Source organism: Myxocyprinus asiaticus, chromosome 2 (genome assembly GCF_019703515.2).
Source record: "Myxocyprinus asiaticus isolate MX2 ecotype Aquarium Trade chromosome 2, UBuf_Myxa_2, whole genome shotgun sequence".
Taxonomy (NCBI): domain Eukaryota; kingdom Metazoa; phylum Chordata; class Actinopteri; order Cypriniformes; family Catostomidae; genus Myxocyprinus; species Myxocyprinus asiaticus.
This window is the reverse complement of record NC_059345.1, coordinates 14,574,809-14,592,570: the sequence shown is the minus strand read 5'-3', so window position 1 is coordinate 14,592,570 and position 17,762 is coordinate 14,574,809. Positions and strand designations below refer to the sequence as shown.

At 37.9% G+C, this 17,762-nt stretch overlaps 1 protein-coding gene across 1 annotated transcript in view; it reads left to right on the top strand.

Moving 5' to 3' along the window:
- LOC127450729 (ADAMTS-like protein 3) overlaps positions 1–17,762 on the top strand; it is a 283,685-nt gene that overhangs the window by 248,243 nt on the left and 17,680 nt on the right. Inside the window, exons 24-27 of the mRNA XM_051715045.1 lie at positions 3,053–3,235; positions 4,711–4,830; positions 8,768–8,980; positions 15,857–16,040. Of these exons, the coding sequence (XP_051571005.1) occupies positions 3,053–3,235; positions 4,711–4,830; positions 8,768–8,980; positions 15,857–16,040 (700 nt within the window). The remainder of the gene's footprint in view (positions 1–3,052; positions 3,236–4,710; positions 4,831–8,767; positions 8,981–15,856; positions 16,041–17,762) is intronic.

The window sequence follows — 17,762 nt, the reverse complement described above, 5'->3', positions numbered from 1 at the left end:
GCTCTTGTCCGTGTGGTTTCGGTGAAAGATTTGGCTGATAGGAGAAAAATGGTTTGTAAAGTCACCAGGCTTTTCAGGATGCTGGGCTTCTTCTATGGGAGTTATGCTGCACTGCGTCATTTACAAACGGCAATCTACTGTAGCAAAATAGGGCTCCTGCTGGTCTGTTATACAATAAAGTTTTTTAGAGCTGTCTATAGATTTCTGCTTATGGAATGTGTGGTCGTTGTGGAATTTAATGTAAACGTATTTCAGAATCATTCAGATGTAGTTATGGTGTGTATGAGTGCATTGGTCAATGGACCTTGAAATGAGACCAGTTTTGTGGTTTGCCTTAATTGTTAATAACAATTAAAAACAAAATATATAACAAATATATATATATATGTATATATATATATATATATATATATATATATATATATATATATATATATATATATATATATATATATATATATATTCAAGACCCAGATTATACATTAGACATCAAGTGAAAAAATCCACCAGTACTAAAATTGTTTATCATACAGAAATATCCTGTATTAATAATTGATTAATATTAACATACTTTACAATGAACTAGTCAGCCAACAGTTCACCTCACAAAACACATGGTTTTTCACAAACCACCTTTATCCTCACCGAGTCATACTGTATTAGTGGCAGAAACTATTTGCATCCCTATTTAAATACTAACAAACAGGATAGGGGGATCACTGCAGCGTGTTTATTGTGTTTTTTTAAACCCCTACCCCTAAACCTTCCTTTACAAAAATTAACCATGGTTTTACTATAGTAACCATAGTATCCCCATGGTATTTTATAGTAAAATTATAGTAAACATTTATCAAAACAAGATTTATCTGAAAACAAGAGTTGAAGGAATATTCTGGGTTCAATACAAGTTAAGCTCAATCGACAGCATTCGTGCCTTAATGTTGATTACCACAAAAATAAATTTTAACACGTTCCTCTTTTTCTTAAAAAAAAAAAAAAAAAAAAAATTGAGGTTATAGTGAGGCACTTACAATGGAAGTGTTCGGGGCCAATTTTTGGAGAGTTTAAAGACAGAAATGTGAAGTTTATTATATTATAAAAGTGCTTACATTAAATTATCTGCAGAAACTCATGAATTATTTGAGCAGTAAAGTTGTTTAAATTGTCAGTTTTACAGTCATTTTAGGGTTTTAGAGTTTGTTGCCATACATCGTCATGGCAACGAAGTTGTAAAATTGGCTAAAACTTTGCACAGAAAAGATTCGTAAGCGATTTTATCACACTAAAATAATTTTAACATGCATATTGTTTGTCTTGTGACTATACTTATGAAATAGTGCGTTTTTTTTCTGTTTACGTATTGTCTCCATTCACTTCCATTAAAAAGGGCCTCACTGTAACCCAGATTTTTGCTTTTTTTTTTTTTTAAAAAAAGGAGGGATGAATCGACTGAGCTAAACTTGTTTTGAATATTCCTTTAATATCTTATGTCATATAGTGCTTCTCAAGTAAATATATCTTGTTTAAAGAATGTTTAGACATTGTTTCTGCAAAACAAGAAAAAAAATTCTGATTAAAAAATGATGTAGACAAGGAAAACAAGACCTTCTCCTCACCTGGCAAATCAAGGTCACCAGCCCCATTTTGTGTTTAACGCCCCATGATCTTCATAACCTCAATCTGGACAATGTCCTCCCTTTCACCTTCTTTTTATTTGCATTTTTATATAAATAAAAGCTATGAGGCATGTCACCACTGTGTCTGTCTTCACTCCTTGCTTAGTGATCTGGTTGATGTGAAGGACACCTGTTGTTAACAATGGCCTTACAGTGGTAGACTTGGCCTGTGGCAGAAAGCTGCAAATATCAGCTGTTCTCTCATGCTTTCATCACCATTTGATTCCCTGAGATGAATAAGAGAGAGAAGGAGAAACTAACGGGGTTTGAACAACACATCCAGATAGGAGTACGAAATAGGTTGGCATGGAGCAGCAATTGACTATGGGTAATGATGTAAGGAGATACAGTAATCGAAGTCATTCAGACACTCACACTGATACACAACGGCCGTCTGATCCAAACATTCCTGGTTGCCTGATTGCAGGGCGTAACTCAATCTGTATATCACATAGGTCATTCATCCTGAGAAAACACTGTTGTGTGTGTACGAGTTTTCAGTCATAAGGCAGTCAATACTGCCGTGTTACTCATATCGTAGCATACAATGTGCACACTGTTCTGCTAGAGATAGACATTTTGTATGAAATATATATTTGATAATTTTTTTCCCCTTGTCGTCATGTAGTTATTGTTCCTTTTTAAATTTCTCCTCCCTGTGGAAATTCCCTCTCCAAAAAAACATGCAGGTCGTTGCGGTGGGCAATATCAATTCTACCTACATCTTAAAAACATCAATGCCTGCCATCTTTGCAGGAATGCTGGACTATTTAGTGGTGCCAAAATATGTCTATGACCACGTGTACACTTGGTATCCATACACACCTCAAGTCTTCCAGTGTTATTTTCCATTCCTAAGAGTGTGTCTATTCATTGGCTCTCAGACGAACGGCCGTATGTCAGTACTAATGTCTCCACTCGGCAGAACAGGGGACCATAAAACTTAGACTCCAATCCATGTGCTGCTCATTATTTTCACGGGGGCGTCCCAGGGGAAGCGGCTGGAGGGTGGCAATTTGCATTCATTGTGCCCATTTGTACAAGTAATTTGTGGCAATCTGCAGGCTTCTTGCTGATCTGCTTTTGAATCAACATATTCTGCGGTTTGAAGAATTTGACGCAAGCTTTGAAGCTGACATATGTTTAAGGACAAAACAGAAGTTGCCCCTAAATACTGGGCCTTATTCAGTGATTTGTCAAGAGCTTGAGATGTTGAGATCAGGATTTGTTTTGTCCTTTTACTGGGGCTCTAGACTTGAGCTTGAATTGATTGATTGAAAGGGACTTGCCGTTATTCTCCAGTGCGATTAGTGGTGGCTCTTGAATGGAGTGTGAATTGATTGACTGAGAGTGACTTGATGTTTCTCTTCGAACAGGTGTCCCTCAGCCAACAGTGAGCTGGCACCACAAGGAGGGCCCGTTGAGTGCCAATGCTCATTCCCTCCTGGACGGGTCTTTGCTGCTCAGAAACCTTATGCCGCAGGACTACGGCACCTACTTCTGCGTGGCTGCCAACAATATTGGAAAATCGGTGGCCTCCAGCCTGCTACATGTGTCAGGTGAGTAGTGATTCGCAGCACATCCATATGTCTGTCGACAGTTTGCCGGGTGACAGGGAAGTCCTTGCACGAGTGTTTCAGTGCTACGTGAACCACACTTTGTGGGTTGGCTCAGTTTCCATCAAAACTAGCTAACTCAGCAGGAGATTTGTGAGTCACGCATTGATACTGGCATCATTTGGCGCATATTGTTGAGAAATTACATGTGAGACAGAGCAGGGTCCGTTAAAGACTGGTTTGTCTAGGCCCTACAGGGGTGGTCAAATCTATGTGGTGAAATGAAGAAATATGTCTCTCTTTATTCAAGATGTCAGTCTCTGGAGATCTTATAGGCCAAACTTGTTAGTGGTGATAGAACAGAAACAGAAGACTGCTGAAAAGTCCTTCTAAGACCAGAACAAATTAATTCATGGTGGTCCAGACTGGTTAATCCTATTTTGTGCTGGTCTAGCTGGTAAACCAGCATAGCCAAGACGTTTGCCAGCTGGTGAAGCTGGTTGACCAAGGAAGACTTGCTTTTTATAGCAATAATTCATCCAAAAATGAAAATTCTGTCATCATTTACTCAATCTCATGTCGGTCCAACCATAAAATAATTTAATGAATGTCCTGTAGGCTAAATTCAATGAAATGAAAGTACATAGGGTCTCATTTTAATGCTTAAAAAAGCATCCAAATGTGTCATATACTGTATATAGTCCATGTGACTCATTAATCATATACCAAATCTTCTGATGGCATACGACCACTTTGTATGATGAACAGAACATAATTTAAGTCTTGCACGTTTCGTGACCAAACATCATGACGTCCTGTCTCAAGAACCAATGAGGTTTGATTTTATCAGTGTAGTCGCTATATTGAATTTTTGTTTATGGACTTCATTAATGATTTGATTTGATTTGAGAGTGAATAACGAATTAAATTATAGTCTGTTCATCATACAAAGTGGTCATATGCCTTCAGAATATTTGGTATATGATTAATGAGTCACATGGACTATATACAGTATATGACACATTTGGGTGCTTTATTAAGTATCAAAATGAGTCCTTATGTACTGCTTCGGTTTAAATTATGTATTGAAGTCAGCCAACGGGACTGAAATTATTTTTAAATTATTTTGTGTTCTGCAGAAGAAAGAAAGTCATATGGGTTTGAGACAATGCTATGCTAGTATTTTTAGCAGGGTTGGTGTTGGCCAAGGCCTTGTTTGGACTTTGATTTCACTTCACCGAAAAAGTTTTTCTATTTTTGCCTCCACCACCACAGTCAAAACCAACCATAATCCCTCTGCTGATTGGACAGAAATGCTCTTAACAGGAGGAATAAATCATCTACTTGAAGTCGTTCAACCATCAAAGAAATAGTCCACCTACAGTGATGTTTATAGCGGAACAATTTCTCTTGATTTGGTTCATTGTATATGATGGCGAAATATTTGATGACACAATGTGTATCGTTCTTGATGCCAGGAGGAACTGTGGGTGAATCTGAATGGAAGCTTTCAAAAGAGATGAACAGGAGGAGAGTTCTGATGGCCTCTCTGATTGGCACCATCATCACAGTCAAACCTGGAGAAATCTTAAGAATAGGTACGGCACTTTTCATGTTGTCACAAAAGTATGGGCTTCTGGAATTTGAACGCAATATTTTAAACTACTTAATTTAAGTTTAAAAGAGCCCTTTAGTGTTATGTTAACACTTACAGGTTTTACAATTCACAGTCAGCATGAAATCAGAATTTTTATATATATATATATATATATATATATATATATATATATATATATACAACAGTTAGTTCTGGTCCTCAAATCTGATTGGATGAGAGACGTTCCATGAGTGCTGATGGTCTCACACCATCAGCACTCGGACACTTCACTGGGTGTATCACTCCGCTTGTGTTCATGCCGTTGTAAACTAAAGTGTAAGAGCAGTGCAGATGTGTTAAGAGCCATCTGTCTCTTTACATTTAATTTTGTGACATTACATATTTTAGCCAGCAGGTGGAGGCAAAAGACCATTTATGTCAAATCAAATCAAAATCAAATCAATTTATTGTCACACAGCCATATACACAAGTGCAATGGTGTGTGAAATTCTTGGGTGCAGTTCCGATCAACATAGCAGTCGTGACAGTGATGAGACATATACCAATTTACAATAACATCAAATTAACACAACACAATTTAAACATCTGTTATACACATAATTACACTCAACAGTATACAAATAATAACATACACTGTACAGTATACAATACGCACTATATAGATACACATTATTCAATAAAAATAAAAAATAAAAATATATAATAAAGTATATATATATAGAATGTACAGTATTGTACTGTATTGACATTCAGGCTGTCGGTTGATAGTCAGTTGTTAAGAGAGAACATAATATAATAATAATATAATTTATGACAGTTCGGTGTGAGATATAAGAGTAAGGGTAATAAAGTGCAGTGCTGATGTATTTTGATCGTGGGAGATCAAGAGTTCAAAAGTCTGATTGCTTGGGGGAAGAAGCTATCATGGAGTCGGCTGGTGCGGGTCCTGATGCTGCGATACCGCCTACCTGATGGTAGCAGTGAGAACAGCCCATGGCTCGGGTGGCTGGAGTCTCTGATGATCCTCCGAGCTTTTTTCACACACCACCTTGTATATATTTCCTGGAGGGAGGGAAGCTCACCTCCGATGATGTGTCTGGCAGTTTGCACCACCCTTTGCAGTGCTTTGCGGTAATGGGCGGTGCTATTGCAGTACCAGGCGGAGATGCAGCCAGTCAGGATGCTCTCTACAGTGCAGGTGTAGAACCATGTGAAGATGTGGCGGTTCATTCCAAATGTGTGTAATATGATCCAGTTGGTGACGTGAAGTGAGTCAGCGTCACTCAGTGTTTATATTCAATAGCACTCCATGATCAGTCATATTACTACTACACTACTAAAGCCAGGAAATATCTTTAAACGGTTTTAAACTAACAACTTCAGCATTAAGGCTCATCACAGCTGAGAGACACAACAGACTGATTAATTACACAAACTCAGGGCGCTTACCTCTTACCGGACTTTCCACATTGGAGAGGACAAAATGGCAGAGGACTTTGCGGTTTCTATAGTGAAAGATTCTTGCGCACCGGCTACCATGAAATAGAGAGGAATAACCCAGCCTGGACGGCTATTTTTCTACTGAGAAAATAGGATGCATTTCACCAAAATGACATTATCTTCAGAAAGCTGACTAACAGACTACAGCATCATCAACAGGTAGTCGCACACACTCTCTCTCTCTCACTCTCTCTCACACACACACACACACACAAACACACATCCTTGTTTCTCCAATAACATGTTAGAAACAGCCCAAGCTGTGATACTAGTAGTTCTGAAGAGATGTTTTTGAGGGGCTTGGACACATCATTTGGTTTGAACCAGCAAAGATTCTGATCCGTCGCGTAAGAAAGTAGTTCCATGCACAAATGCGTTTTCTGTGACCGTACTCAGTTTTTCCAATTTTGTTCATTTTTTTACACTTTTGTTTAGAACGGCACGAACACAAGCAGAGTGATACACACAGTGAAGCGTCTGAGTGCTGATGGTGTGAGACCATCAGTACTCATGGAACGTCTCTTGTCCAATCAGACCAGAACTAACTGTTGTGTGTGTGTGTGTGTGTATGTATATATATATATATATATATATATAATAAAGTAGTTTCATGCACAAATGCGTATATTTATTATTTGCTTTTTGAATGGTTTTCCCTGGACTTATTTTGCATGATTCGTTGGAGCACATTATATCAAAGATAAAAAAAAATGGTTTACGAGGTTTGTCTTTGTAATCTTTAATCAGAAATGTTTTTGCTCTGTCTGACTTTCCATTTCAGCTAACTGTACTTTTCAACCCCTCCTCTCTAATCCCCACTTTTCATGATCCAATCAATTTCTGATGGAAAAAAATCAAGTCCAGTAAATTTTTTCTCATTGAAACCATGTTTCTTTTGAAAATAGTATATGTCATTAGTAAAGTAATATGAAATTAATTGTACTTACATGACCAAGAAATTACACTCACATGAGATGAAGACAAAGCCGTTTTAGTCTCCATAAGGAGGATGATGGCATCAAATGACCAGCCGAATACTTCTTACTTTACCTTGGTAACCCCCATAATATAAGACACTTTTGGTTGTGGAATAAATCAGTCATGGGTGACAATGAAAGGACATTTCTACAATGACTTCAGTAATCGAAAATGTTTGTTTTTGTGTGACACTAAATTCAAAAACCACTTTCATATCAGCCAGCAAAAGAAAATAATCTACTTACTTAGTGCACCTTTAACCTCTTCAACTCTGGGGCATTTTTGGGCTGCTGTCTGCAATTTTTCACACTCAAATGTAAAAACTCACCATTTACACATACTGTGGACTAATTGCCAAAAATCGGTCTAATTTTTTCAGTAACCCCCCCCCACCCCAAGTAAAAAAATGACTCCAATTATTCATCGATAATATTGTATATGTTTACAATCTTATGATGTATATTTTTTTGTTTTGTCCTAACGTTGTAAGCATGTAGTTCTGGTTCTGTTCACTTTGCGAAGTTTCTTCCACGAGACTGAGCCATGCCCCCTCTTTCCAAAACAGCGAACTCCAAAGATACCAAAGTGAGCTTTATAGAGAGCAGAAACGGTTGTTAAAAACAGCTGCAAAATAGCGCCCTCAACTGACAACTGTTATGAACAATATGGCATAAAAATGAATTATGCCTCAATAATTCGCTGAAACTACAGTACTGTGAAAACGTGCAAAATGATTGACAGGTGAAAAGTGTCAGTATCCGCGGATCGTGGACAATTTTTTTTTTTTTTTGCTGTTTACAGAGTCTACAGCTGTCATAGAATTCGGTGAGATATATCAGGACACTTATTTCATTAATATCTTTTAGGGAGTAGGTTTTTTGCATACCTTTCCATGAAAAAAAAAAATCACTTACAGCACCTTTAAGTGCTATTTTAAAGACTTTTATATTCATATTAATATTTCTACCACATGACCTCTAGGTGGCGCTGATTTGCGACAAATATTTTTAGACCTTATTTTGTTATTGTATGTCACATAAATGCAGAAGTAATGGTTTTCTGTGAAAATGTATCTATCAGATTCTAAGCTTTCAAACGATACGACATATGCCTTTGTAATGTATTTGAAGACTTGAACATTTTACATGTAAAAGAAATTTTGTGACCTAGCGCCCCCTTTTTAACCCGCCAGTGGGTCCGCAGAGTTGAAGAGGTAATGAATAACTAGAGAATGAATATACAAGAATGTAATGCAGATGTAGTGTGTATGTCAAGTACTTTAATTGAGTCTTAACTTTTTTTCAGAGATAGCCTTCTCTTTTTAGTGCATGTTTTGGTACACTTCAGTGACTACATGCCTCCTGCTCATCAAGACTAATTACAAATGACAGGGAACCTCGACCCTGTTTCCTCTTAAAATTTTACTCTAACCCCCTTAGGTTGTCCAGTGGTCCCCAGCCACAGGAAGCCCATCACGTGGTCTTATCAGAACCAGACTCTGAAGCAGAGGCCTGGGGTGAGGTACCGCATGCTCGTGGGGGGGCGTGTTCTGGAGATGAATACGCACGGAGGCAAATTTGATGGCCGCTATGAGTGCCAGACACAGACCAACAACCAGCAGCTCATGGCTTGGGTTTATGTGCTCTCACATGGTTAGTGGGATTTGATAGTGTGATGAGAGATGAGAGACATATTTCTGTTTTTAGTGAAAATGAGAGAGAGTGAGAAAGAGAGAGAGGTAAAGAGAAAGAGAGGAGAGAGGGTATGTATTGTGTATGATATAGCACAATACATATACTATTTCTGCAGTAGGCCTATACAGGATGTATATTGGGCACAATATGCACATTTTCTGTATGCCTATGATATTAAGCGATATCAGCTGTTAAAACTTTTACACATAACTGGATGAATTACAGTTGTGCTCAAAAGTTTGCATACCCTTGGAGAATTGGTAATATATGTACCATTTTTAAAGAAAACATGAGTGAGCAGGCAAAACACAATTCTTTTATTTCTTATGAGATTCATATTCAACTGTAGGTTATAACAGAGTGGCACAATCATAAAACAAAACATGGCAACAAAGAAAAAAATGAAATGACCCCTGTTCAAAAGTCTGCATACCCTTAATTCTTAATACTGTGTATTGCCCCCTTTAGCATCAATGGCAGCATGCAGTCTTTCGTAATAGTTGTCTATGAGGCCCCAAATTCTTGCAGGTGGTATAGCTGCCCATTCGTCTTTGCAAAATGCCTCCAGGTTATGCAGTCTTTGGTCGTCTTGCATGAAACGCACGTTTGAGATCTCCTCAGAGTGGCTCGATGATATTAAGGTCAGGAGACTGTGATGGCCACTCCAGAACCTTCACCTTTTTCTGCTGTAACCACTGGAGGGTCAACTTGGCCTTGTGCTTAGGTTTATTGTCATGCTGGAAAGTCCAAGAGCATCCCATGCGCAGCTTTCGTGCAGAAGAATGCAAATTGTCTGCCAGTATTTTCTGATAACATGCTGCATTCATCTTGCCATCAATTTTCACAAGATTCCCCATGCCTTTAGAGCTCACACACCCCCAAAACATCAGTGAGCCACCATCATGCTTCACAGTGGGTATTCTTTTCACTATAGGCCTTGTTGACCCCTCTCCAAACATAGCGCTTATGGTTGTGACCATAAAGCTCTATTTTGGTCTCGTCACTCCAAATTACAGTGTGCCAGAAGCTGTGAGGCGTGTCAAGGTGTTGTCGGGCATATTGTAACTGGGCTTTTTTGTGACATTGGGGCAGTAAAGGCTTCTTTCTGGCAACTCGACCATGCAGCTAATTTTTGTTCAAGTATCGTCGTATTGTGCTCCTTGAAACAACCACACCGTCTTTTTCCAGAGCAGCCTGTATTTCTCTTGAGGTTACCTGTGTGTTTTTCTTTGTATCCCAAACAACTCTTCTGGCAGTTGTGGCTGAAATCTTTCTCTGTCTATCTGACCTTGGCTTGGTATCAAGAGATCCCTGAATTTTCCACTTCTTAATAAATGATTGAACAGTACTGACTGGCATTTTCAAGGCTTTGGATATCTATTTATATCTTTTTCCATCTTTATAAAGTTCCATTACCTTGTTACGCAAGTCTTTTGACAGTTCTTTTCTGCTCCCCATGGCTCAGTATCTAGCCTGCTCAGTGCATCCACGTGAGAGCTAACAAACTCATTGACTATTTATACACAGACACTAATTGCAATTTAAAAAGCCACAGGTGTGGGAAATGAAACTTTAATTGCCATTTAAACCTGTGTGTGTCACCTTGTGTGTCTGTAACAAGGCCAAACATTCAAGGGTATGTAAACTTTTGATCAGGGCCATTTGGGTGATTTCTGTTATCATTATGATTTAAAAAGTAGCCAAACAACTATGTGATAATAAATGGCTTCATATGATCACTATATTTAAATAAAAGACAGTTTATTTGCATGATCAGTCATATTTTCAAAATCAATGCCAAAATTTCACAATTTCCGCCAGAGTTTGCAAACTTTTGAGCACAACTGTATATTTATATTAAATTATATTTCTGAGATGTTGACTGCACAGCATTCACTGGATTAACCCCTTACATCCTGAGGGCATTTTTAAGGATTTAATGCTTAAATGGCATACCAACAATATGAACTTATAACTCTTAAAAAAAATAAAAAATAAATAAAAAAGAATGTGCAAAGATCGTCAATTACATTGTATCATCTTTCAAAATTTGTAGAAAATATATTTGGATCATGCTCAGAGACTCTGATGATACAACACTGCTGATGAAACATGAGTGCTGAAAATACACTTTTCAGTTATTATTCATGTTTGACATTATAACTTTTAGACAGTATGGAAAGTCATCTAATTAACTTTGATGTTGTTCTCCAACATGCCGACTATAGCAGGAAAAAAAAAATCAGTTTATAGTGCAAAGATATAGCATTTGGAACCATGGTTCCCAAGGTGGACTTTTGTTTATCCAAGTGTCCAAAAACATCTCCAAGCAGGTTTTATTGAACAATAAAACAGAACATCTGAAAACTATGAATGTAAAAAAAAAAAAAAAAAAATACTTACATCAAGTACCCAATAATGAAATTCATCGATGTTTATTCCAACTCTTCATACAATGTGCATTCAGTGCATCTTGTGCGCAATCTGTGCATGTGTGCTCTGGCCCTGGTCACCCCACGTGGGATTGTGCTTGTTTCCAAATATGGATTCTAACACTCTCTAGACAACCAGTGTGGACAATCTGACACATCTATGATGTGGAGGATTACGTTTCAGTGAACAGATCCCAGAGAAACTGCTGCCATAGAGACACCATTAATGATTTTCCACCATATCTTGTTTTGACACTTTTGAGAAATATTTCAGGCTCTACATATCATGTAACGTTGAGCGTGGGCTTGTTTTATTCGGAGCCGTCTGCTGCAAATTGTGATATGCAACATATTTATTTTTCAATAAGTTATAAACCAAAATGTGACGATAATTCTGTTTTCTCTGTTTATCATATATGTGCATTTCACATGCAAATACTCACTGTAGTTTGGTTTCTGGGTGAAACAAATTTGCTCATTATATTCTACTAATCAAGACCTTTCAAAAGATATATGGTACATGGCTGTATGATCTTTTTGACCTTTTAACTGGTTCTAAATATGACTGTTGCGATCACAAATTTGAGAATTATGAAAATGGAGCAGTTCTTATTTATCAGCCAATTTTAAAGGAATATTTGAGAATTGGTCAGATCAGCTACATTGTAAAGATGAGAGTCTAAGCTTTAAAACGACACCTATTTTGTGCAGACCAACCAACTGGTTGTTGAGTAATAACATAATATATTTTTTTCCCATGATCAGCGCCCTCTCTCGGCCCGGCACCGCACTGCTCTGAGTGTAAAGTGGCCGTCACACTACACTTCGCGTTTCATTCACTCTCAAAAACGCATCCGAATGCAGCAGACTGGAAACACAAGCTCATGCGAAGAAATTTCGTACGACACTGCGAACCAAAGTTCAAGCTTGGTGAACTCTGAACCATGAATTCATATGACTCACGACCAATAGAAGATCGAAACGTCACACATTGACCTCTTGGCTCAATACAAAGAATACATATTGTAAAGCTGCGTGTTTTATTGTTGCAGGAAAGTGAGTAGACAATATATTTTAACATTTTTAATATAATATTATTTGTTTTTTGTGATATATTATTTACTTACACCAGAAGTGTATGACATCATATCCTGATCTGTTGCTTTGTATGAAAAAACAAATGCGTGGTAAAAGCCTTGTGTGTCTGCCTCTTAAAGTCGCCATGAAACAGAAGTTATGACCGACTTTGTTACTGTATTGTGGCATATTTCCGAGTGAAAGGCTTTTCGAACGAGCAAAAAATTTAGGGCGGGGACTTTGTTTACGTTAGGACAAGGCTGGATTAGAAGCTAATTTGTCCACGTTTTGAATCACAATACACTAAGCATAAAGAATAAAGAACACTTACTCGAGCGGTATATCCAAGAAAACTCCATCTGCAGAAAAATATAAATAAACTCCAGCAAGTTTCCTTTCATCCAGCTTCGGCGTCAGCATGTCTTATTTAGAAGTCATCGTTCCTATGCCCTATTCCACACAAAGACAATTACCCTCCACTGTGAGAGCTTCAGAAGGCCGAAAGGAGATAATGGTAAGTCAAAACTAATTTTAAGCAATTCTTATCAGAAAATCTGTTTGGAATTGACCCTACAGCATGGATTGTGCTCCTTTCGAAGTGCCCTTTGAAGGCATGATCAGCACCAGTTAGAACACAGCCGGACATGCTAGGGGAGGAAGTGTTCTTGTTCTAGAAAGCATTTGATTGGACAGAGTTTCTCAGGCACTTTGTGTCGTCATGACTGTGCCTCGGTCTGTCAAGTTAGAAGAGAGAGACTGCTGAATTTAAATGCTTATATCTTCTGAAAATGAATTTTATCAGCATTTAGAAGTACACTAGCTCACTAGGCCCATTCAGACATTGACATCACAACCATGAGCTCCTTAACATTTGACCACCCACATTTATATACAGTATCAACACCTATTCAGTATTTAGCAACATGACCGACACTGATGAATGACTGTGAAAACTATACCAGTATGCAGAATTAAGCCAATAATAACAAATGAAATTTACATATAAGAGTCTTAAAGGTGCAGTAGCAAAAAACAGCCTATTTAATTCAAGGGTCAAAGAAAGGGTGGAAAATGGGAGAAATTGGTCATGTAAAACTAAATTACAGTTGTTTTTGGTGCAAGGAACCTTAACTTTATAAATGGACTTAACATGAATAAAATGCTATTTAACCCCATTAAAGTCAACACAAAGTACAGTTCCAGATCTTTGCACTATTTTCAAACGTAAAAAAATAATTTAAAAAACCTACAAAAAGAAATGTATGTTTCAAGGAAAAAGTGAAACGGACTGTATTATGCAGTTCTGTTTTGTATAAAACCAACTGCTCGGAGAGCTCATTTATGTCTTGTTAAAGCTTCATGTCTTCCTTTCACTTCCCGCACAATGCCAGGAATTTTAAAAGGCAGAAACATTTGTGTGTATTTTTAAGGCCAGATTCACAGAAACCTTTAAGGGCTTGTAAATGTGTCTCTATGCTCTCACTTTGAACCATACGATTTGACAGCCAGTTGACTGTTCGTGGTTCTTGTCTGATAGTTAGGGTGACAAGATTCCTGCTTGTGGAAAACGGGGACAGCCCCCTCCCAGCAAAAATGAAATTGATGTATCCTCAGCACAGATCAATGTGAAGTAGATTAATAATTAATTATAATTTTATTTATTTATCACACATTATACATTTGCACATATACAGTGAAATTCTTTTTTTTCCCCCACATATCCCAGCTAAGCTGGGGTCAGAGTGCAGGGTCAGCCATGATACAGCACCCCTGGAGCAGATAGGGTCAAGGGCCTTGCTCAAGGGCCCAACAGTGGCATCTTGGCAGTGCTGGAGCTTGAACCCCCAACCTTCTAATCAGTAATCCAGAGCCTTAACCACTGAGCCACCAGTGCATCCGCATCTGTAACTGTTGTCACTTTGTGCTTTGCACTGCAGCAGTTTTTCTCAGTGTGCGCTTGTCTATCAAGAGTTTATTGTAAAATGCAGAGCAGTCCAGTCCAAAATTAAGATGTACGAAAAGCATTGCCTTCATGACTGTTACACTGAGTTGAGATATATCCGCTGTCCATGCTGCGTTCATTAATAATAACACGCTCCACAGATGCAGATATTCCAGGCAGGCATAAAACAAACTCCACGACCTTGGCTAAGACTCAGAAGTTGATGGTCTTGCACTTGTCCAAATCACTCTGAATTTCTTCCTCTGACAAAGGAGCGAGTATGTTGCATATGACAGCTTCAGATTTGGTGCAGGCAGAAGAAAATTTAAGATCATACAATTTCTTGGTCAATTTCGCAGTGCAGCTGACCAAAAATTATGGCCGTGCACAACAGAATAAGGAAAAAGTCCTTCACTTGCATGCACATTGTCAGATTCTGAACTTTGCTTCACAAAAAAAAGAAAATCGCTAACACTTGGTGTGGCACACTTACTTTTAGCAGCACCCACATTCTTTTTTGTATGAACATGCTGCGCGATGTCGGTGCGGCCTCCATGGGCGATGGAAAAGCGAGCTCCACAAATCTCACACCTCACTTTACTAGGCTCTGTCTGTGACTCCTTTTTTAGAAATTGAAACTCTTTTTGAAGATCCTCATTAAATGTACATGCACACTTCCTTGACATTTTTCCAGCTGCAATTTCATGTGTGTGCTCTTTCAAACTGACTCTTCAATCATTTCACTAACTGGACATCTATTGATAGGGAATTGTGATTGGATAGATTAATCCAATCATGTACTTCAAATAACACAATGTGATTTTATTGTACAAGCCGCGTCATTGGCTACCTTTGATTAGAATACTCACGTGACTGAAAAAGCCACATAGGCGATAGAGAAATTTTAGGAGATGTGAAATATGGGACAAAACACGATTTTTTCAGAATAAGTCGGGACACTATAAAAAGTGCTTGAATACGGGACTGTCCCGGGAAAAACAGGACATCTGGCCACCCTACTGATAGTACTTCCTTGATACTAGGATATTGATCCACACCTTACCAGTCTCTTTACCTTGTTATTGGAAGTTTACAGGCTTTAAAGTCAACATTAACCCTATTTACATTTATAATGCACATTCCTAGTCTTATCTTGCACAATTCATCAGTGCACATTATTTTAAATACAAAAAAGTTTGTCTTTGTAATCTTTTAATGAAATGTACCAAAGTAGGCAGGAGACAGCAAGGCAGCTTACTAGGTTTGGAAACAGAGCCGTTATGACTACTATAGAGAATGTATTGTTACATTTTTGGTGGGTACACAAATGTATGTACATATATTCCTCTCAAAACTGATCAATGTCCTTTTTTCTGGGTATAGAGTTTGAGTGGCGTTTGGGCGAGTGGAGCACATGCAGTGCTTCCTGTGGCAACAGAGGGATTCAGATGAGGAAGGTGCGATGTCTGATGTCAGATGGCCAGGAGACGCCCCCTTTAGTCTGCCATCATCTTCCCAAACCGATCAGCCAACCACGGGCTTGCAACCTCGTGGATTGCCCTCCCAGGTAATCTTCACTTTAATCAACACATTAATTCACTTTTGACAGCGAAAACAAAGCTTTTAGAAAACACTTTCCCAAGTAGATTATAGAAGTGGATAAATTTGAAAACACTGTCTTCGCACTGTAGTGTGGACAGGGGAAACTAAGATATCTGAAAGTGATGATGTATTTGTTGTCATGTGATGCAGTCATGTGATCCATTCAACCCAAAACAATCAAGATGGCGGCCCAGGATTTAGCGATGTTGTTGTGCCTGATATAGACTTTATATCATTGTTAAAGGGTTAGTACACCCAAAAATTAAAATTCTCTCATCATTTACTCACCCAGATGTGTATGACTTTCTTTCTTCAACAGAACTCAAACAAAGATTTTTAGAAGAAAATCTCAGCTCTGTAGGTCCTTAAAATGCATGTGGATGGTGATCAACACTTTAAAGCTCCAAAAAGCACAGGCAATCCTTGTAAAAGTAATCCGTACGACTCCAGTGGTTAAATTAATGTTTTTGAAAGAGAAATGATCGCTTTGGTTGAGACACAGTTCAATATTTAAGTCCTTTTCACTATAATTGTTACTACCTCTTGCATGACGTAATCGCGTTTGCATGTTCACATGAGAAATGTCGCGATACAACCAGAAGTGCAGCACGATTTGTTTGCAAGAGAATGTTGTTCACAAGCTTAATTGGTTTTGCTTTAATTTGAACATGGCAGCGTGCTTACATCATGAGAGAGGCAGGGTGAACCGAGTCCCCTCATGGACGCGCATCGGAGAGCGACCAGAAGTTAACAATTATAGTGAAAAGGACTTAAATATTCATCTGTTTCTCACCCAAAGCGATTGTTTCACAGACATTTAACCAATGGAGTCGTATGGGTTACTTTTACTACGATTGTCTGTGCTTTTTGGAGCTTTAAAGTGTTGATCACCATCCACTTGCATTTTATGGACCTACAGAGCTGAGATATTCTTCGCGATTAATGCATTTGCCATTAATACAGTGAATAAAGTGAATAAAGTGAACTTTTTGGTCCACTTTATTTATGTATTTATATTTGTTTTTAGAACTAAGACCTCATATTGCTTCACTTTCAAGTGATCTGAGTTCATTTGGAGCGTTCACATATAAGCAAAACATTTTCTGAACCTCTGAAATGAACCAAGTGTGCAAAAAAACCCTTAGAGTCAATTTAGTAGATCAACAATCAGTCTCAAAAGTGTCCTTTGTTATATGGCATTGATCTGATAAAAACATTTTTATGAACATAATTACTTAATACTTTCCAGTGTTTGACACCTCATTTGTAGACCCAGACCAAACGTGTGGATGTAATTTCTGCTTTGATTTTGGGGGAGTCTGTAAAATTATGTGGAAAGCATTATCAAATAGATAAAATAATTTTTAAGCATCAACAATATTTAAATATTTTAATAAATGATCACAAAATGGGCAGGAGATGTGTAGAAGTTTGTGATTGATGGGCATTACAATTTTGCAAAGCTCATTTTTTATGACACAATCTGCTTGTTAATGGACTATTTAAAAAAAAATAAAAAAATTAACTGAACACCACATAGAGTAAATGCTGACAACAAAATTATCCCTTGACCACAATTTAGTTTAAATGGGCAGATGAATCTCATATCTAGCCCTGTTTTTGATGGTACAGGTGTATTAGATATTAGAAGGATTCAGACTGTGACACCAAACCTACTGTATAATTG